Source organism: Thunnus maccoyii, chromosome 15 (genome assembly GCF_910596095.1).
Source record: "Thunnus maccoyii chromosome 15, fThuMac1.1, whole genome shotgun sequence".
Classification (NCBI taxonomy): Eukaryota; Metazoa; Chordata; class Actinopteri; order Scombriformes; family Scombridae; genus Thunnus; species Thunnus maccoyii.
The window spans coordinates 25,611,452-25,634,794 of record NC_056547.1 but is presented as its reverse complement, the minus strand read 5'-3'; the positions used below and the strand labels follow the sequence as shown (position 1 = coordinate 25,634,794).

At 37.7% G+C, this 23,343-nt stretch overlaps 1 protein-coding gene and 1 long non-coding RNA gene across 2 annotated transcripts in view; both read left to right on the top strand.

Moving 5' to 3' along the window:
• The window catches only part of kcnk9 (potassium channel, subfamily K, member 9), a 38,808-nt gene extending 17,405 nt beyond the window's left edge, over positions 1–21,403 (top strand). Inside the window, exon 2 of the mRNA XM_042435976.1 lies at positions 20,520–21,403. Within this exon, the coding sequence (XP_042291910.1) occupies positions 20,520–21,403 (884 nt within the window). The remainder of the gene's footprint in view (positions 1–20,519) is intronic.
• On the top strand, positions 10,621–13,208 carry LOC121913300. The gene is made up of 3 exons (XR_006100293.1): positions 10,621–10,738; positions 11,628–11,720; positions 12,243–13,208. It is a non-coding gene; the product is annotated as an uncharacterized LOC121913300 (long non-coding RNA).
• Positions 21,404–23,343: the final 1,940 nt, after the last annotated feature.

Below are 23,343 nucleotides of genomic sequence, written 5' to 3'. Positions count from 1 at the left end.
GAATAATGGCCATGTCTGGCTAAAAAAAAGGGAGGGTAAAGATGGTCAACCAATTTGGATAAGAACTGAATAAACTTGAGAATTCCATTTTTAATCAGCAATATATCAACAATGAATCACATGACTACTTGTATGCAAAAGGGGTCACTTCTAGTGATGAACCCAGAGAGAATTATCATACAACTTTGCAGGTTCCCTCAGTTCTGATAGCAACAGTTGAGAGACGACAGCATATAAGGGGAGAGAGACAGGGAATGACATGCAACAAGGGTCCGCTGCTGGATTCCAGCCACGGATGTTGCAGTTATGTGGCATGCGTCTTAACCAATGGCCTTCCAGGGCACGCCCTGATGAGCGTTTTAATGTCTTTCAGCTCACTGTTTTGGTTTTACAACTCTTACTGTTTTGGTTTTGTCTCATCGCTCTCAAAGCATTGTTTCCAGATGCAGCAGACAGTGGTTTTCCATGAAAGACCTGTTACACTGTCCAACACCAAACAACAGACAAACAGAATTTTCGCCTAGCTGGTGAACATATCATAGAATTAGGCTGCTTAAAAGCCAGATATTTCCCTCTGGAGTTGGTGGAGACCAAAACATAGCTAAAAGGAGATGGAATATTGGACTCCAGAAACACAACTGCAAATGAATGCTAATGTTGCTCTGTGTTTGCTGGATGTGCAAACTGGCAGCTGTTTACTAGCAAGTTCCTCATATCAACTTTATGATAATATGTTAATGTTGTGTTTACAGCTTGTTTTTGCAGCCCCCGAATTAATAAGTTATAACTTAACAAGAAGTCACTAAAAGATAATGGAGGAGAAAGTGGCAGGAACATATATTTGTACATGAACACATATCTGATGAATATTGATGTTGTATACAGAAAAAATATTTATTAAGCAGAGCAAAGGACTTGTTGACACCTCCAAAGAGTGTTCTGATTAGGAACAGAAATGGAATTTATTTTACTTTCCAGCATTTTTATAATGATAATGATGTATATAAATATGCCTGCTGTCACACAACTCCAACCACTTGCACCTCCACCACACACACACTGATTAAGAAAAAATATTTATATTATATTTATACTTGTATATTTTACACGAAACCAATATATTCTTGCAATTATCTGTGCATATGCATGTGTATGTGTACAGTGTGTACTCTAATCTGGAGTGTTTCAGTGACAGAGAAATAACCACAAATTGAGTTTCAAGCTGCTAAATCAGGTACAAACTGTGTGAGGAGGTGTGACACAGTGTTGAACCTCGGTCTTCCATGATGAAGCAGAAATCCATACGGCTCTGGCCCATAATTGTAAGCTCAGAAGAAGTAAGCCTCCCTGCACAGCACTAATTACTGGCCTTTACGTTATTGTCAGTCCATCGACATTTTCCTTTATTGGTGAAATAACTTTAAAAGTTGAGTAGCTGTTTCTGGAAATAGCTTTTGCTTTTGATTGCTTCTGTACGAGTAATCTGGCAGCTCTCTCTCTCTCTCTGCTAAATGTCTATTAAGAAGATAATAAGATTCACTGGAAACTGAAAGGATCCAAAAGGAAAGTGGATGGAGTGGTGTTGACATTGGAAACCTTTACACGGTCAGTCAGACACATTCTCAGCCTCGGTGAGATAAATAACAACTTAAATGGTAATTCCTGTTTCTTAGGACTTCTTATTTTCACATATATACTTTATTTTCACTGTTTTTTTTCAGTCATAAAAATCTGGAAACATGGTGACATTGCTTGCCACTCAGAGTCCAAGAAGCAGGAGACAGTTTAACCAGAATATAATGGAATACAAAAATAATAATAGAATAACCACCTTATTTGGTGTTAAAACCTAAAGTGAGCACACACAAAATCTTGATAATAATCCCTCATTGCACAGAAAAACTGAGCGTGCTCACAACAAGGTTAATGTTGAACTAGCAGGTCGGTCTGTCAACTATGATGTGTTTAACATGGGTGAATATTTTACTGTTTGCATTTATTTTCTCTTTACAATAGGTTTGACTAAGTCAAGGGTTTGTTGGAAGTAGAATGTTGTCAGTAATTTACTTGTGATAGTTGTGATAGAAGTTGTTACACTGATAGTACCCTATATTTTAAGTATGAACACATGAAACTATTACCTCATTATTGTTTGCACATTAACCAGTCATCACCTCTCTATTACACTATTTCTCGTCAAGGTATTACCCCATCTATTAATACCTCCATTAAAACTCTAGTTGATAATATTTTACACTGATATTACCTCACTATTAATGAGAGAATATTACACTGATATAACCTAGTTATTGTCTTCAGATAAGCCTGTTCTTACTCCATACTTACCCTCTTTTTAATAAAAAAAGTTCTGCCCATTTATTTCCTTAACATATTTTACTCATTATTCTTTTAAATAATTTAATTTAAAAATTAAAGCCCAATATGAACAAAAATGTTGTTATTATTACCATTATATCACCAAGCTATTACCTCTATAAACACCATGGCTTCACCGCTGTTATACCAAATCATCAAATGATATGATTGCTTGTGTTTCTTGCTCAATGTGCCCTCTTTTTAATGATGTCATGCTCCCAGATCTTGGTGAGAAGTTCAGTAGTGATGGTAATGATGACCAAAATGTTGAATATGGAACCCAAGTTGTACTAAACTGGAATGATCCTTTAAAGCTTCCTTGGACAACTTTGCAAGTTAGCAAGTGATGAATGGCAGCAAAACTCTTACTATATTACAAATATTTGAATTCCTGTCACTCAAAACTACACATCACATTGCTTATTTACCAAGCAGGCTTGTCTGTGATTGTTATAATACAATAATACAAAAGGGTAATTTTTTTTATAGCAAAGGAGCCTGATAACACAGCTTTTTTGCAAAAAATTTCACCTTATGTAGCTTTAATTATCATGAGGACTGATGCAGCGCACCAGAGCATGCGTGCAGCTCTCAACAAGAGCAGCGACAAAACCCAGTGTCAATCTAAACAGAGCCCATACTGTGAGCCTGATGTGGTTTAAGCTCCCTGAGGGTTAATACAGGTTTCACTCATTAATTCACACATGAAAACAAACCATATATTTTCAATCTGAGTAATCTCCCAAACTGATCCTTGTGTCTGGTCGCCCGCTGTGAAACTCACATGATCATGACAGCTTAACATCTCGTAGTAAACTCCTCTAGTCATGTTTATCACTGGAGCTGCCGTAGTAGCTCGCTCACAGCCTGAGATCACTGGCAGAGGACAGACACAAATAGTCTTCAGAGGAGAGACTTCAAAGACAGCTCACAGCATGCATTTAAAAAGGAGTAAATTAGTGAAACATCCTTTCAAATGAAATATGGAATTATGATTTGCCTTGAAGGTTGCAGACGCATGAGTCACCTTTGTTAATACTCATCTCCCCTGTGGTGTTTTATCATTGAAGTTGCTCCCAGGAAGTGTTGTGCTGAAGTGAAAAACAGAAGATTGAAGAGGGTTGCTGTAACGGCTATCTGATAAGGTGCTGGATGACTCATTGTTGATTAGTAGTTTTCAGGTGATAGGTAGGCCCCTAACTCCCCTTTGTGAGCATATGTGTGTGTGTGCCTGCATGCATATGAGAGAGAGTGTCAGAAAGATAAATAGAGAATTGTAGGTGTGAATCTGAGTAGGCAGCACCACTATGATTTTAAATCCTTGTGATTTATCACAAATGCTTTTTTATTATAACACATCTGATAACTGAGCTAGATGTGACATGTCAGAGGACAAACCTTGTCATACACAGAAGGGTTATAGAATATTCTCCCTGATTGAGGAGGAATGATTATATTGGAATCAATTTTGTCTGGTGATTCTGCACTAATTTTTCCTGAGCCTGCAGCATGTGTCTGTTTAATATACTATAAGTGGATTTTGCCAGGACAATAAGCAATATTACAGCACAAACATACCTCAGACAGTCTAATTCTTAGCATCTGAAAAAGCATAGGTAGGTCATTATGATCAGGGAGAACAATAAATACAACAAAGGAAAGAACATGAAATAATTCTGCCTAAACTTGGGTTGTATTGGTTATAAATTCTCATCCAAAACATGAACTATTTGCAGATGTTCAGGCTGCAGTGACTTGACGCTGTGTTGTTCTGCTGGTGATTAATCACTGTTATAATGTCACGGTCATACTGGTCAGTCTGACAAGTTCTGGCTGACCTGCACCAGATGCTATTGGCTAAAAGAGTTATTGTATATCTCGTAGGAAATGTCATCGACTGACCAGATATCAACTACAAAAATATGTTATTTACCGATGTGATGAAATCAAACACCCCTGGCATTGTCAACAAGACAGGTGTAATCCAACATACCCAATCAATATTTTTCAATAACAGGGCCATAGCAAATGTGCTGCTTCTAGTACTTCACAACACTCTGTCATACAGATGTATAAAATAATAAGTATATTTCTGGCTTAAAGCTGCAAACTGAAGGAACGTATCCCACGAGATCTTCAGGCGTCAATGCTGTGTACAGTGTATGTAGTGTTTACAGTTTATAGGCTCAGCCAGTGTGGAAGATCCTGCATTTACATAAAAATAGGAATACAAATGTGTAAATGTACTCCTCTGCAGGTAAAAATCCTGCATTCATAATTTTTCCAGAGAAAAGTTGCTATATGAACAAACACAAAGAATCCCTAATGAGAGAACTGTACAAAACAACAGTAATAAATATCGACATGGAAAACAAACAAACAAACAAAAAAACCCAACAACCCACCCCCCACATGCACATACCTAAACCTATGATAATCTAGATATAACATACGTGTAATCACCTCACTCTTCTCTCCCAGGTGTTGCTAAGTCTAACTGCTTAATATAATGGTGAATATACATTTCCTTCAGCAATGCATCATATTTCATAAGTTTATCATATGTTTTATGTGTAAAATTTTGTACTTTACAAAGTAACCTTAATTGTCAGAAAAATGTTGTGGTGTAAAAAGTACAATATCTCCCCCCGAACTTCGCTGGAACAAACGTACAAACCCTCATAACATGGGTAAAATGGTTGAGCTCATAGTCTGTATGTGATTCAGCCTGAAATAGCGCTCATCCACAGCCTTTTAAACCTGAAATTACTGATTTTTTGGCCACTTCAGTTAACAAGCTGTAAACACTGACATACAATCATCTTTTAAAGTTGATGGCAAACTTGTTGCAGACAGTTGCTAATTTACACATCCAGCAGACATGGAGAAACATTAACATTCATTCGGAGTCTTGTTATATTATAAGTCCAACATCGACTCTCCTTTTAGCTGTTTTGGACTCCATCAACTCCTGAGGGAGATATCTGGCTCTTTAGCTGCTAAATGCTCCACTACGTTCACCAGCCACTTGCAAACTTTGTCTGTCTGCTAAGGTGACTTTGTCTGGTGCTCAGCAGTGCGGTGGGTTCATCAGAGCTTTTTCACTGGAAACAGCTGCCTGCTGCTGGGAACTTGTTGATGAGGATGGTGAGGAAGAACCAAAACAGTAAAGTTGGAGAAAACCAAAACAATGAGCAAAAAGGCTTACAATCAGTTTAGACTCTGATTTAAAAAAGCAGCAGAGGGTTGTCAGCATCAGTTAGACATTTCAATCCATGACTAATATAAAAATATTGATAGGAGCAGATTTAAATGTTCACATTGAAATACTGTAATTGAAATGGTGTTGAAACAATATATATATATATATGTACAAAATGTAGCCCAGTTTTACGTGTTTTGATCTGCAAATGTTTACTCGGTGGTCACCAGTCGTGTTCTGCTAAGACAACAGGACACTTTTTAAAGTCTGACAAGCTGTCACTCTCACCCATGATGACACTGAAGCTGGATAAGCCTTACTTCTGCTTGTTACCTCTGCCTGTCACACACTGCTGTTTCAAATGATTCTCCCTCTGCCACACCGGCTCATTATCATACTTGGTTATGACATCTCTTGCCTTGTGCATTCTCTGTGTATCCCCCCATATCTCAGTGACATGTGTCTGTTGGCTTCTGTTCTTTATAGCCTTAGGGGCTTGCTTATTGCGCTTCCCGCTGAATCCTGCACTGCTGCCTGGATTCAACAGGGAGCATACTCATGTGTGGAGCCTGTCTTATAAAATAAGAGTATAACCATTCATGGAATAAGTGTCATTGAGAGAATTACATTCAGGATAGACATAATAGGACTACTCATGAGATGGATTACATATCTAGCATACATATCCTTTACCGCAAGATTTAAGGAGTCTCAAATTCTCTGAGGAGCAATAGCATCTTCCACAGGCAGTACTGAAGATTACCAGCTTCTCTGCTCAGCCTGTAGTTCAGACGCCTTTCTAGTATACTGTCTCCCCAAGAAAACATAACTAAGGGCCTACAAATGTGAGCCTAGACTGTCCTTATATTGTTGTTGTAAATTGACTTTGCAGGAGTCCTGTCGTATTTTTTAAGCCAGCTGGTTTCACATTTTCTGCTAGACACACTAAAAACAATATGACCCTCCATGTACAGAATTCATTCTTGTTTATTTAGCCTTAATTGCCGATGCAGGCAGTCCAACACTTGCTTATGCAGTGACCTTGAGAACTTCAGTCCCTGACAGGAAATGTGTAAATATGAATGCAGATGTGATGGAGCACAACAGCAGTTCAGCGAGTAATATTAGTCTGCTTGAATAATGGGGTCTGTCCTTCCCGGTGTTTGACTTGCATACCTAAAATGACTGATTTGTTGCAGGTTTTACAAAAATTTTTTGAATGCCTATGTGGGTGTGCAGCACATTGTTGTATTTACTAGTAACTAGGGCCAGAAAATCTGAAATTGAATGAAGAAAGGGGAAAGGAGTTTGAGGTAGAATTAACAAATGGAGATTTTTCCCTTACATGTGTCCTCCTCTGGTTGTGACAGTGACTCCTTTCTTCTCTAAGCAGCAAAAAGTAGATGCAGCATGAAAGAGGTAGCACTGCAAAAGGTTTAAAGGTGTAGTTCAGGGTGGTTGGGTCAACAAAGTGTGTGACCTTGACACAAAATGTTGACACAACCAACATGATGTTTTTCTAACCTTAAAACTGATATTTTTACATTAACAGTGAATCAAACGACTATGTGTAATGTTAAAGGGGATGCTTGTGGTGATAAATCCACTAAGAATTCACTCCTAACTCTGCAAATCTCCTCAGCTCTACAGAATGTTTAAGCATCTTTTAGCTCATTGTTTTAGTTTCAACACACAAATCTACTGTTTTAGTTCCCTTTCACCGCTCTCATAGTCATTTTCAGCCACAGCAGGCAGATGTTTTCAGAGAAATGGTCAAAAAAACTGACTGTGTACTAACTTAACCAAAAATATGATCTTTCCTTAAACTTAACCAAGTTGTTTTTGTGCCTAAACCTAACCAGACCTTAACCATAGTGTTGTCACATTATAAAACAGCATTTCTTTTTATCAGTGATTGGTAAAATAGACGAATGATGTCCAGCTAATTACGACCAATAGGGACGCCAGATTAATTTCTGCTGCGTTCAAGTGGTCAACAATCATTAACTGTCAGATTAATATCAATACTAGTGTTTGAAAAAAGTAGCCATGAGACCTAAATGACCTATTTGACTTCGGGAAGGAGAGGTGCTCAGTACAGAAATTTTTTTGTTGAAGTTTACAGCTAGTAAACAAAGCAAAGTAGGACTGTGAGAACATGAATGATGAAAACTCTTTTTCCTTTTAACTTTTTCTCTGTTTTGTTGATTAAGCTTTACTACTGCACTGTATGCGGCACTCTTTGTCTGCTCAGCTATGGTGGCAGTTCACATCAATTATTTATTCTTCTGTTTGTTTCAAACAAACTGAGGACATAAGAGACATCACTTCCTGAGCCAGAGGATTTTTCCAGGAAGATTTTACTCCTCACAACAAAAAGCTATGGTTAGTTGCTTTGTTTTAAATACATTTATCAGAGAACAGGAATATAAACACTCATTTATGAAACTATGTTGGATGATTACTTTAAGCTAAATCTGCTCTTTGTCTGTATTTTTTACATTATTTTTTACAATAGTCTATATCCTGCACTCATTGTAAGTCTCTGGATAAGAGCATTAGACAAAACACTTAAAATGTAAATGTGATCTTTCTAAGCTGCTGGCAGGCATCTCTGATATCGGTGGAATTGCCTCTCCGTCGGTGTAGAATTTTATGTTTGACATTTTTCCCTTAACAATAGTGTTAAGACGACTACCAGCTAAAAGACCATAACCATTATGGTACCATAATAAAGTGGAATTGTGGGGAGACTTAGTGTTTCAAAAAGCATGATAGTGAAAGTTCCCTGCCTGTAATAGGTAACCATAGTGTTCCCACTTCTCAGTCACATTAAGCTCTTGTTGGTGACGTGGTGGAGACTCAGGCAGAGAGCTGAACAAGGTGTTCTCACCTCTCTGCTCCCTGTTCTTCTTGACCTTCATTAAAATGCCATGGCCTGCAGCAATTAATGCCACCGGGACACCTGAAATACGAGGCAGATTAACCTGCGGATCAAACGAGCAAAAGGCATTGGTTTAAGCAACTGCTCGACACTTGTAGAGTTACTACCCAGTCTGTGTCTGGGTGCTAATGAGGGACTACCTTGATAGTGTCATGAATAATGGATGATACATATTATATAACCAGCAACAAGTGGAAATAAATGAAAACCAAAGGGAGGTATCGACTACTCTACTGTGCTCTGTGACAAAATGATGTGTTTAGAGGATCAAATGTTAAGTGGATGTCAATTATGTTTCTATTTAATGTTGTGTTATACACTATTCTCCTATCTCTATCCAATAAAAAAAATAGGCTCTAATTTTAGGTGTGATGCTGCAATTTTTGTTTTCTAAAATGTATGTATTAAAAATACAAAAGTATAAAAAGGTATGAAATAGAAGTGATCCTTTAAAGCTATAGTAATAAATATTTTTGATCAATATTTTTTCATGACCAATGGATCAAATGATTATGTGTAATGGCATAATGTCAAATGTTGCTTGTAGTAACAAACCCGCTGAAAATTATCACCCAACTCTGCAGTTCTCTTCAGCTGTATGGAGCGTTTTAGAGTCTTTCAGCTCATTTTATTCAGTCTGACCACTCTAATTAGCATTGTTTTCAGCAGCAACAGGAAGCTATTTTCAGCAAAAAATGCTGTAACAAACCCACTTTTCGCTACCTGTTCCAGGAGGACAAATAGCAACTACCTTGTGAACATAGTGGAGCATTTAGATATTGTTCTCAGGAGCTAGTGGAGGCCAAAATAGAGTTAAAAGGAGAATGAATACTAGACTTAACTTTGCCAGATGACCAGAAATACAACTCCATATGTAGCTACTTTGCTAACACATTCACCATATTAGCTTCACAAGGTGATAATATGTCAACAGGGTTTGAGCCAGAGCGCATATTGCAACAATGACCCTAATAAAACATTACATGTCCTGTCACTACAGCCTCCCTGTGCCCAATTATCCACATAAAATCAGGGGCTAAATCAATGTTGCCAGCTGGCCTCTCATTTTTAGATTAGTTAGCTAAACTACAAAATTAAACTGTTGGTTGTTATTTATTGCCTGTACGCTTGGCAAAAGCTTTTTTTAGGGAGTTAAATGCCAAAAAAAGTTAGCAAGGATTGCGTGTTTTGGCTGTTCTCAAAGACCAATAGTTAGATAACATGACATCAGCTCAGCAGCTAAGGAGGAGACTGAGAGCTGTCAACAGGATCAATTTAGATGATACCTGATATCTCCAGCTTTAATTGTCAGATGTGACTTCCCAACAGTTTATAAATACACAGCTGTTGGTTAATTCATTAAGCCATTATGACTGTGAGAAGTTTTTTTTCCTTCCAGGATGAGATAAATGATTTATTTATGATACAATAACAGAATGATATAATAGTCAGATTTAGGCTGCCAGCTGTGTCAATTAAATTTGAGCAACAATGACTCAAACTCACTCACACAAACTAGTGGCGCTCACATTGTGGGTGTGGGCAGACATTCAAAATAAGTCATAGTAGTGGAGTGGATTGGAGCCAAATAAGGGTTGAGTCATGCAGTTTATGATGAGAGCGTGGTCTTGGTATATTCATAAATGAGTAAAATATTAGAGGCACTATTGATATGACTGTGAAGAGCAACAGGGAGAGTGAACATTTATTCAATTATTGTGTGATAGCTGAAAAAAAGACAACTGCAGTTTCTATGCATTTTGTAGAGTGCTGTAGCTCTAGGGATGGCAATGTCAGTCTGTTGGTTGGTTGGTCCCCCACTTTGGTTGGTCCACTACTTTGGTTGATCAACTACTTTGGTCAAGACTGAAAATCTCAACCACTATTGGATGGATTTCAATGACATTTGGTGGACATATCCATGATGCCCAGAGGATGACTATATATGGATTGGCGTACAATTTTGTACACATTTGGGTTCCCTACTGAGGCCCTGAGAGACAAATGAGAGATCAATTTTCTAAGTCTGTTTGTGACTTTGTGCCACAAAGTTCCATAATTTTTTCCATCTGTGAAACAGTTGAAAAAAAGTTTTATCAGGTGAAAAAACATTTTTTTGTGTTTGTTGTTGTAATACTCATTTCATCCACAAGAGGCTGAAATGCACCACTACCCATGTTATAAATAGGACTAAAAGCATTCAAGTTTTCTTCCAGGTGAGTTGTAATTTCTCAATGCACCCTAAACACAATATTGTATGATAGCAAGTTATGTAACATTACTGTCATGTCTTTCTTTTGGCTAGAAATGTATTTTAATCAGTGCTAATCTGCCATTAGCTTTAGCTATACTGACATTAGGTGTTAGCCCGCTAGCTAGCGAGTGAAAAACATATTGTTCATGGCTAACCAATAGCTACAACCTAGGTTAAGTCGACTGCATTAGCTAATGTTAGTTTATTGTAACATTAGTCATTGTAACGGGGACACTTCAACCCTTATGAGTGGGACATTTGGACACTTGCTAAGCAAATAGGATAATTTTGTACATTTAATGATAGCTATACAAAACAGAGTAAGCACTTTGGATACATTTTGATTTAAATAAATATGGTTATTATTCATATTTATGATACAGAATTGGATGCTTGTTATTGAATATTGCAATTGTAGTGTGATGCTTATTCTTAATCAGTCCTTCAAGTTGACAGTTGAACCATTGGTACTAAGACAATTGGTTTTCAAACCTTTTCATGTCAAGGACCCCCAAATTGATATGTAACAAACCGACCCCCATTTGATAAGATTTTTATCTTGAAGACCCCTATCTAAGGAGATAGTTGGTAGATATGATTTAGTAGAAAATTCCATAACCGTCTACACTGTAGGTGGGGGAGATAACCGTAGAGAGAGTGAAACCTCTGATTACAATAATCATTCTTATACATTGTGCTAACTTCTAGTGAACAGAATAATAGTAAAATTGAACTACTCCCCATTTTTACGGGGACGCCCTCGAGGACCCCTAGGGGTCCCCGGACCCCACTTTGAGAACCAATGATCTAAATCACCCTTGAGGCCAGTCAGCTCATTTTTGTTTGTTTAGTATTCCAGAGGGAAGTCCAACATTTGACTTGTGGGTCCAACAATTCCATCCTAGGGGTGTAAGCCACGTCGGTGAAGGAGGAGGCCATATAAGGTGAATAGGCTTTGTTTATTTATATAATAAATAAAATACTTAACAGCAACTATGACTCTGAATGATGCTGTCTTGTTTCACAGAGGATAGAATGAGACTTACACACTGTTGGGGAGAAATTCAAACCTGATCAGTTGTGTGTAGGTACAGTGTTATAAAGCATGACCCAAGCTATCCAAGCATATTGGAGCAGTGAGCTGAACTTGATTTTGTTGGCAGATGAAAGTGCTCAGAGAGAAAATAAGAGTGTGTTGTTAGTCTCACCTCATGAATACTTTTATGTGAAACACAGTAATGATTGTACAACGTGCAGTGCATTAAAAAGACTCAATTTCAGCTCACTCTCTCAATACAGTATAATTATACTTCTCACTTTAAGTAGTGGATTCTCCCCTTCCCTTTTGTTTTGTACTTTTAGACCCTTCCCTTTGTTTGCCATGATATGTGATATAAGATTATTGCTGATTGGAGTGGAGTCCTTTCATTTAAATGAATCATTCTTTCTCTTGATAAAATCTCTAGGAAAAATACAGTGTGCACAACTCAAGGGTTCGAGCGCACCTGAAGGTTCCGTTGTTGGCCAAGTACCTGAACCTGATCAGATGAGGACATGACAAGTTTCCAGCTTTTCAGTATTGTGTCAGAGTTGTGCCTATATTTGTGGAGGACATAATCAGACATTTACACACCCTGATTAATTTCACTGCATGCAATGTTGAATGACAAGTTGCTTCCATATGTATCCGTATAAGCTGAAGACTCCTATCATCAGTATCTAAGTAAACTTTGTTAAAAAGACATTAATTTAAAAGAAAAAATGTTTCTACTCAGTTTGGCTTTTATACATGCATCACCCAGTGGTTTCTGCCACAAGGTCTGTGGTTACCATCCATCCTCACAGTTGATTTTAGAGAAGATTAAGATATCCCAAATACATTACTAATACATTAATATATTGTCTATTTACTGCTCCAGAATTAATTGCAAGTAAAACATCAAGCAAGTATGTTTTATAATACCACTTTACCAATCATTTGAGCATTAACCATAGTCCATTACTTCATCCATCTTTCAGGCCTTTTCACTTCATCCTAAGCAAGAGTGCCTTTGATTTTGAAACACTGTAGGTGGTTGGTGCTTCACAATCCTAACACCCCATGACTTAACACAGGGATATTTTCAGAATACAAGAGTTCAATTTTATCTGAAATGTCTGTTGCCCAACTTAATTCTCATGGTCAAATAATTTGTCATATGAAGATATTTGTCATTAGAAATCTGTTTGCATTTTTCAATTTGCAGCACATACCATCACCACTTTTTTTTTTCTTTTTCCCATGCTGCAGTGCTCCCACTTCCCTTGAATATCCCTAGTTTTGTTTCTTACCTTTGTTTGATGAATTGTATATTGCATTTTGTTTTATAAAAGTTAAATGTTGAATATTGCTGAATTTAAATTTTTACAAAATTTTGCTGAATGACATACTGAAAAGCTTGTGTAATATGATCAATTAATAAACATGTATAATAATACATATTTTGTCTGTTGTTTTTATCAAACTATACATAATTATATATGTTTAGAATCTAAACCTTAGATGTTGAAGTGCAAGTGCTTATAATATCAGCATTGTATGTATATTTTGTTAAACTGAATGTGGCAACAAGTGTTTTACAGAGAAATGTGAAAAAAAAAAAAAATTGCCACAAACAGAATTGTGTTGCAAACTGGCAGCAAACAATAGAAACCGCAGGTACCAAACTTTTTTTATCACACATTGATACAACTGTTTGCCAGATGGCCTGTACTTTTGTAAATGAGGCTTTCTAACAACTGATTCACCCAGAAGAAGGTTGTCTTATGCTACCAATAACGATGCTATTGGATGCTTTCAGACTGAGACAATGAAAATGTGCTTTTTTAGAGTGTTTCATTATAAATAATATTCAAATGTACAGACTTAGTGTAATGTTGTTAATTCAGTCAGAAAAAACGATTATTATGGAATATTAATGTATATGTTTTTTCAGCTTTGAAATGTAAAAAAAATCATGGGACCATTGTGATTTGTTGCTGTGGGAGATTAACATTGGCTAATGTGTGCTAGCAGGTGATGAATAAAATGTCACAATTGATGTGGATGTTTTTGAACCACTAAAATTAACTACACTGTTGCAAACTATTTTCATTACTTGTTTGTGGACTAACTAGCTGATATCCTTTACAACTACTAACAACTGACTGATGGGCCAGTCAGGGTAACCTGAGTAGATTATGCAATCTTTTCAAAGAAGCAGATTGGATATCTGAAATGGTTTGATTCTATTGATATCCAGTGGGATAGAGATCATAGGGCTAACAACAACAAACGTTTTTACATCAGTTTTACATCAACAGACCTTCTGTTAAAAAATGCAATGAGATTGAAAAACGCAATTTTCATTGTACTGAATCTTTAAATGCTTGTTACAGAATGTGAAGTAGCACTGACTAAATTACATTTCTAGCCAAAAGAAAGACACAACAGTAATGTTACATAATTTGCTAACACACAATATATGTAGCTTGTGTTTAGAGTGCATGGAGAAATTACAACTCACCTGGAAGAAAACATGAATGCTTTTAGTCCTATTTAGAACATGGGGTAGTGGTGCACTTCAGCCTCTTGTGACCAAAATAAGTATTACAACAACAAACACTTAGAAAAATGATCCCGACCAAATAAAGAAAGAAAAAAAAAAATCACCTGTCAAAACATTATTTTCATTTGGTGTCTAACTTCTGCATGTACTTTGGTTTATGATGAAATAACTGAAAAACAAGTGACATTCCCATCAGTCTCAGCTGTCATAGCTGTGTAGCAAATATTATCATCTTAACATGCTAAACTACAATTGTGAATTAGGTAAAAATCATATCTGCTAGACATCAGCATGTTAGCATTCTGACCAAGTAGCAACTACCATGACTCGAGGCTGAAGTTGATGTGACAGTACAAAGTGTCACCGAAGGCCACTAGATGCTGGCTCCAACTGACACCCATTCAAAAAATGTCAACTTCTCTCTAGAAATACTAAGTCATGTGGTCTCAACAGCTAAACTCAGGCCCTCTAATAAGTGGGCCGGTGGTCATTTTGGAAATAATTGCTCCATTAATAAGATTTGAAGACTTATAGTAGCTTTGATGTCTGCCATGTAGGCATTGATTGACAGCTTTGATTGACAGTTTGTATGTCTGCTGCTCTCCCCGGCTCTGGGACTCGCACTGTGTAGGACTATTGTCACAATATTTTGTAAGTTTAATGTTGCTTGATTTTGAAATCTGCCCTCACAATTTAACTAAAGTAGCTAATGTTAGCCCAAGCGTGCACCGTTCCGTTTCCAATAAGCTAGCGTTTGCTTCAGTCCAAGGTATCAGGGCGTTTTCTATTTCTGCATTCTCTCCTGATTTGGAAGGTCCTGGCTCCAAACAAAAAAGATTGCGCCAACTATAAGCAGCAATGCAAACCAATGGATGATGTCACACCTCGTTACTTATATCTCTCTGTACAGTCTATGATGCTGACATTAGCATTTTTCTTAAATTACTGCTGTACTGTTGTTAAGAGCAGTCTCACACAACCACTGGTTAAGCTGTAGACTCTTGGTCTTGTTTTATAGTAACTAGAGCTGTAGAAAAGATTGTGACATGAAAGTGTATTGAGGTTCAGTTTTTACCCCCTCCTACCTTAAATGACACTGAACATATTTTCATGAGACACTTTTGTGTGGATGTGTTATCACACTTCCCACTCTGGTTTGTTCAAACATTTGAAGAGTGACTCAACAGATGTGCAGGCAGCGGTACAGAAAATATGTTCAGTCTAAATTCTGTGAGAGAAATTGAAAGCATGACTGACCTAAGATGTTGTAGTTTGAAGCTCACAGTAAGATACACAGAAAATCTAGACTCTCATTATCATTTTTATGTTGAGATGGCCAACACATTTAATTGTTTTAGCCACAGCTGATATTACATAATGAGTCAATATTTCATTAAAGCAATCAATTATTACATTGTTTATTTTACTACAACTACTGAAAGTAATATTTTCTACAGAAAGTCCAAACCGATATGTGTTTAAGGAAAATCTATTTACAATAGGAGACATTTTTCAAAGACTTTATGAGCATCCATGTACCCATCAGATTTGAATTTTGGCAAACCAGGCAAATTTACAGCATCTCAACTAGTGGATTGTGGTGTTTTTCTCCACTGCTGACACACTTTGTGCCTCTGGCTGATAAGACTGCTGTGTTTTTACATACTAATCCTGCCTTCTGCAGCTTGTTGGAGAACTGAAAATATGGAACATCTTTCTTTTCCCTGTCTAAATGCCTGCATCCATGTCTAGAACATAACCCTCCATTTTCAAAATGTGTCTTATTATGTAATGTTTGAGTGAACGCGTCTTTCTTGTGCTTTTATCGTTCATTAAAGTGTGTTATTCTCTTTCCACTGCACTACACACTGTGCTGTACACAAACACACGTTTCACCTGTGCACACATGAACACAAAAGCACCTGTGCATGGCAGGGCTCTGTGTGGCAGAGCAAATATGTCTGTTCCCAAGACAACAGCAGATAATAGAGTCATTATAACAGGACAAACAGATTACAAAGCACAGCACTGCCGCAGAAAAGCACACATCCCATCAAAGAAATCAAAGAAATACTTTAAGAGACTTATTCGAAAAAAATAAATAGCAAAGTTTAAGTTATAATCTGTGACTTTTTCTTCTTTCTTCTTCTTTTCCTCTTTCTTTTGTTTACTTATTTGTGGCTAAAAAAAAAAAAAAGATGTGTATTTAATGTGTCAAATCCTTTGCAGGAGAAGAGAAGAGATTCCATACAGAAAAGCAAACTGAAAAGCTTTCAGGAACTTATCACCTTATTGTCTTGTATCAATCGATTATAGATGGCAGCAAAGTGCACATTATTTGATATGAAAATGTCACTGTTTATTACTTTTACAAGTTATTGTCTGCTCTGTCGGTCTGCAGGTCTCACTGAGGCCCTGTAAATCCCTGTTAATCATCCTGTATTTATTGCCTTGGAAATGTAAGCACGCTAATGAATGTCTGAGCTGAAAGTGAAACAGCTTGAGCTGATGACATCACTGTGAATGTGATTTTGTCACTTTTTTTTTTTCCTTTTTACTTTAATACACTACTTTCGTGACTTACAGATCTTGACTTTGAAGATCACAATACTATCAACTACCATCACATTAACACTTTGTTGTTCAATGTGTCCAGTTTTAAACATAGAAATAGGATATCAAATCAAATAGGAGTAGGACATACAAGTGTGGTCACTCTGCACTTGCTGGCTCTTAAATCAATACCTAATACACTAGAGTCTGATTGCAACTGGGAGAGGCTGTTGAGACAAACCTTGAATGAGTTGTCCAAACAGAAATATTTGTTATTTGACATAATGCCGTGAATGTAAAACATAATGTTGAAAGATTATCTGCGGAGAAGATTTGTGATGATCTGTCTGCACAGACGAGTTTTAGCGCAAATTAAATGAAAGTTGTCATTTCTGCACAGATGTCACTGTAATTCATGATGTCCTAATTATTCTGCGAGAACAAATTTAAGCAATAAGAATCAATATCAATTAATTTGCTAATTTTCAGGAAGGAGCAAAGAAGACAGATGGCTGGGTAGAATACAAATCTGTCGTGAGATGTAATTATAATTGACTAACACTTTTGGGATGCCATGAGCATGTTTGCTGCATCTTTACACATGATGTTTACTTTGAACCAAACTGATTTTAACCATGGTTACAGGCAGTATGCGAACATTCCTAAATATTTTTTCTCTTTACATGAATTTGAATTTATTCTGTGGGAAAACTCAAGAGGCAGATTCTGTGAATTGCTCATATCCACGTGTCATGATAAAACCATGAGATACAGATTTGCATCATGTCTGGATCGGCTTATCTTATTTCCACAAAACGCATTAATATCCTCTCCATGTTGTACGAGAAAGCGATGAAGATTTGTGTGTTTTAGATATTGTTAATGAGGTCATCCATGTTGTTGATAGAAGCCGTTCCTATTGTGCGTATGTGGAAATTATGTGCACGTTGCTGCTTAGTGTTCAAGGAATTCAATCAGCTCATTTGTAGTCAGCACACAGCCAGCTGCTGCTGACCTGCAGCTGATCCTTCAGCTTCCTGCACAGGCCTCCAACTTCAAGGTCCATACCAGTGCACATCTAAAAACACCTGTACTTAACATTTGTGCCTACCATTTCCCAAAGCATGCCACAGCATTTTAGATTCTATTTTCTACTTTCCATTACCATCCCATTCTTTTTTGTCTAAGTAGCATAAATGTTATTTTGAGTCCACTTACTGGCTCTTTCCATAGATTTCACCCACATTTTACTGTCTTCATCAGCAAAGTGAAGTTAAGTGAAGATATTTTTTATATAACTACTACTTCCAAGATCAAGACTGAACCACAAGTGCATCTTGATCTAGTTTATTTTTAACTGTGCTCTGAGATAAATAGAAACTAATGGCAAAGAAAAGAAGGTAGGAAAAAATAAAACACATACAGCAAACTAAAAGGGGATTTGTAGTTAATGACATTACCACCTGTAAATAAAGAACTACCTTCCACTCAACAAATGTAGTACCATTTTGCAATGTCTTTTCTTGGTATTTTATGCCTTGTTAGAGAGTTGACAGAAGGGAGATGACAGGACATTAAGGAAGACAGATGGGGCCAGACTGGAACTGGGGATGTTGTGGTTCCTGGTCAGTGCATTAAATCCCTTGGCCACCAGGGCATCCCAGCATTGTCTTTTTAAATTGAATCAAGTTTATACAGGCCAAATAGGATACACAAGATGATACAAGATGACTAAACTTGAGGAAATATGTTTAGTGAACTTAACATTTTAAATTAAATCAAAATCTTGTTAGTCATGACGATAAGGGCATTTTTTCCACTTCCAGTTGTACTGTAATTCCATTTCAGAGTCTGATCTCTACTCCAGATTTTGCTCTGTATAGGCAGTTACATATATCAATGTTGCCTCTTAGATATGATCTGTAGTTGTTATTTTCCAGTACATACAACTGGGCTGAACTGGATAATCATCATGTTGGTTCACATTGCTTTCATTTCATATCATAAAGATGATCTAATGCTAACCTAAAAGGCATGTGTAATATGACACTTTACTGTGTGCATCATGTAATTGTAGTTAAACAAGAAGAAACAAGCTCTCTGGAGAGTTTTAACCCAGATACAGTACTGTGGACTTTGCTAATAAGCTATACTTTTTTGTTTTGTTGTCCACAAAAACAAAACAAAACAAAAACAAAAATATTTTCTCACTCATTAATGTAAATCCAACATTCACTCTCCTTTTAGCTCTGTTTTGGTCTCCACCAACTCCCAAGGGAAATATCTGGCTTTTTAGCTGCTAAATGCTCCGCTATGCTCACCAGCTATTATGGTTACTTTGTCAGTCTGCTGTTTGGTGCTGGTCAGGTAGTGTCCAATGGATTTATTAGATCTTGTTTGCTGAAAACAGGTGTCTGGGAAAGAGGGTAGAGTTTGCTTGTGGGAAAACCAAAACAATGAACTAAAAGAGGCTGAAAGGAGAGGAGACCTGCAGAGTTGGTGGTAATCATTTGAGTATTCATCTCTAGGAGTGACTGCTCTGACATTCATCTTTGTTTATAAAAAAATGGGATTAATGCAGCTTTAAGCTTAAAGTAAAAAATTGGCCTGAACACTTCGTGCAATGTTTGTTACAGTGCTGGTATGTTCATTTAAATTCCACTGATGAAATAACACAAATTGTACATGCAAGTATTCTCATTGCTCTCATTGCTTGTGCAAATCAAAACGCCAGAGCTGAGATTTTTTTAAAATGCACAACTAAACACATGCTCAAGTGGGTGGAAAGCCATATGGGAAAAGACAGAATCAATATTTGAGAGCGCAAAACACAGCACTTGCTCAGGACATATCTAAAAAAAAAAAAAAAAAAATAGCCGTGCAGTACACCAAAAATATTATGTCTCTATTTGGAAGGCAGTTGCTGAAGTGATACACATGCCAACTGATGGTGGGTGTTTCTTGGCTATGATTTTGGTGTTTAATACCTACAGTTATGGGCTGTGGTGGAGCAGAGCTAATCAATAAAACTCTTTTTTTTAAGCCCTGCATATTCAACAGCAGTAGGCTTCATTCATACTGTATCTCTGAAGTAACTTTACTAACTTTACTGCAAAGCACACATGTTCATTTATACTGCATTTGAAAATTAAATCAATATTGGGTATGAATCCTATTGTTAGCCCTACAGGTTGATTTTGAAAAGTCTGTTTGTGTGTGAGTCAGCAGCTTGTGGTCTAAAGATAAAGTTTAATTAAGCTAAAAGCTTCACTGGCTCCCCCATCACTCCTTTTCAATCCCTCCCCCAAACTCCTCTACCTCACCGGAAACTTCTGACTAATTGGACGCCCCTCCCACCATAATCTTTGAGCCCAAATAAGATTAACGAGCAGACACATTTCTGTGGCATGCACCTATTCAATACCCCTTTTGGCAGCACTTGCACTCTTTCAGAGATTTCTTGCTTGGTCATGTTTGTAAACAAAAGCTGAACTGGGGTTTTTTGAGTGGCGGTGTAGCATTTGTGACGCCATTGCTGCTTCACAAGCATCAAGAAATGTTCCTGCATCACTAATTAATGCTGTCTGTCTGCTCTTTTCTCAGGCTATGGGCATGCAGCGCCAGGAACCGATGCAGGGAAGGCCTTTTGCATGTTTTATGCTGTCCTGGGAATCCCTTTGACTCTTGTCATGTTCCAAAGTCTGGGCGAGAGGATGAACACTTTTGTCAAGTACCTCCTGAAGCGTATCAAGAAGTGCTGCGGCATGAGCATCACTGACGTGTCCATGGAGAACATGGTGACCGTGGGATTCTTCTCCTGCATCGGCACGCTGTGCATTGGAGCCGCAGCCTTCTCGCATTATGAAGACTGGAGCTTCTTCCAGTCGTACTATTACTGCTTCATCACATTAACAACTATAGGCTTTGGGGACTTTGTGGCCCTCCAAAAGAACAGGGCCCTCCAGAAGAAGCCCCTGTATGTGGCCTTTAGCTTCATGTACATCTTGGTGGGCCTGACAGTCATCGGGGCATTCCTCAACCTGGTAGTGCTCCGCTTCCTGACTATGAACAGCGAGGACGAGCGGCGGGATGCAGAGGAACGGGCCTCACTCGCTGGCAACCGGAACAGCATGATCATCCACATCCAGGATGAGTCGCTGCAGCGTGGCCGGCGGCGGCGTGAACCGTACCGGGCAGAAGTAACTGATTTGCAGTCAGTCTGCTCCTGTATGCACTACCACTCGCATGACTTCGGCAGCTCTGGGGGAGGGATGGGAGGCCTGGGCTGTGCCTTCTCCCATCAGAACTCATTCAGCTCGCAGCTGAACCCCAATCAGTACTTTCACTCGGTTTCCTATAGGATCGAGGAAATCTCGCCCAGCACCTTGAAAAACAGCTTCTTCCCTTCGCCCATCAGCTCAGTGTCTCCGGGCCTTCACAGCTTCACAGACAATCACCAGCTCATGAGGAGAAGGAAATCCATCTAAACCCTAACACACACAGGAAAAATAAGTTTCCATCTTTTATACACAAGGTCAAACATTTCCAATGCTGCTCCTTACCAAATCTTATTTCAGCACTTTTTTCCCTTTTTGGTTATATGTAATATAAAAAGTATTCTTGGGAACAGAAGAAGAACACTACGCAGAGCAGTAAGCGTGGACACAATGGGATGCAAAGCATGAAGCATGGATGTCTATTTTTTCAAGAGATCGCTCCATTAAAAAACACTCACACACACAAGACCTTCCTTATTACAGATTTACACAACATAATTGATATATTAACTTTGGTTACATACCAAATGATGCACACTTTGGGAAATGCTATTTTTCAAAAGGGAGTATGCTTGTTTCACCTTAACTTGAAGAAACTTTTACCGTTGTGTACTATTCCATTGCCTCACTGCAAACAGAGAATTTAAAATGACTTAAAGCATCAGGTATTGTTTTCTATAAGCAATCATATATTTCAATGGTTTTGCCACACATCAAGCCAAAATATTGTTGCCAATATTAGCATGTGCATTAGATGTCATTTAATGAGTGTGCCATGGTTTTGTGACATTCTTTAGTCTGTTTTCAGCTGTATGAAGGGCATCTGTTTGTCTTAAATTCAAAGGATCATGCTGCTGTTATTGATATTTTTCCCTCATCTAGAAAAGTTGAAAGATCGTGTCTGGCCACAAAAGCTTCAATTACACCCATAGCACTGGTTAGTTGTTTGTTTTACTCCCATTTATATCAATATTGAATATCAGGCTTTTGGATTGAAGCTATTTCAGATCTAGATTGACTATTTTACACCAATATACAGATATCATACAGGAATAACTCCATTGTAAAAGAGGCGGAGAGACTAGTTCTTCCATTTTCATTTGCCTTAATAGACCACAATGCAATACTCCCAAAGATATCTCATGATTTCACCACTTTCATAAAGTGGCACTTCAGTAAAGTTGAGAACACACAAGAGGTAGATTTAAAAAATAATGGTCAAAATTGAAGCAGCAGAGGATGAGATATCCTGATTTTTAGTCCCCAATGTGGATACTACAATTCCCATAATGCCACTCAATGGTGTCATTAGACCCTGACTGCCCTCTAAATGCCTTCTTTCAAATGCCACACCACCTTCAGTTTGTAACGCAGGCTCCCAATGAGGTGTAAACTAAACATAGACCTTAAAGTAGTGTCAGGGCTATGATCATATGATCACTGACATGCCTGCTTTTCACAGACTAGATGGCCAGGTGGCTCCATACTACTTGTTAAGCTTGTTTTTGAAAAGTATTATAGGAAACATTGGGATAGTTGTAACTAGTAGGAGCTGATGAGTCAGGCTGAAAGAAGTGGATTTACAGGTCCTTTGAAAATGATCAAATTACCCAAATTAATGAAGTGAGGATATACTTTAGGATATAAAACCGCGTAAGAGGATCAAAAGGTGGATTTCTCCTTTAACCCGCAGCTACCAAATTATCAAACATACAATTAAATTACTCCAGCTGAATTCATCGGTGAAAATTTTACATGTATGTATGACCATGATCCAAAGTGCTGATTCAAGGTTACTTTCTGCATACATCACGTATGCCTGTAGCAGCTGATTCCAAATCTGAACATGAACCATCCTCATATCTAACCGTGCAGCACCAAGAGCAGAACTGTTTTATGGTACCCCATGCAGATCTAAACTGACAACTCTTGAGTTTTGGATGCACTTTGGAGCCATTAGTGAAACACAACCTGATAAACGCATCATCACGGAAACAAGCTGAAATAGTGAGTATGTGAGGGGACGGCTGAAGATCACCAATAAGAAAGACTTAATAACATCAGTATGATCCTTTCAGTTTCTGTAAAATATCAGGCGAAGAGAAGGGATAGGGAAGATTTTTTTATGTTGGAAAGATCTGATAAGTGCA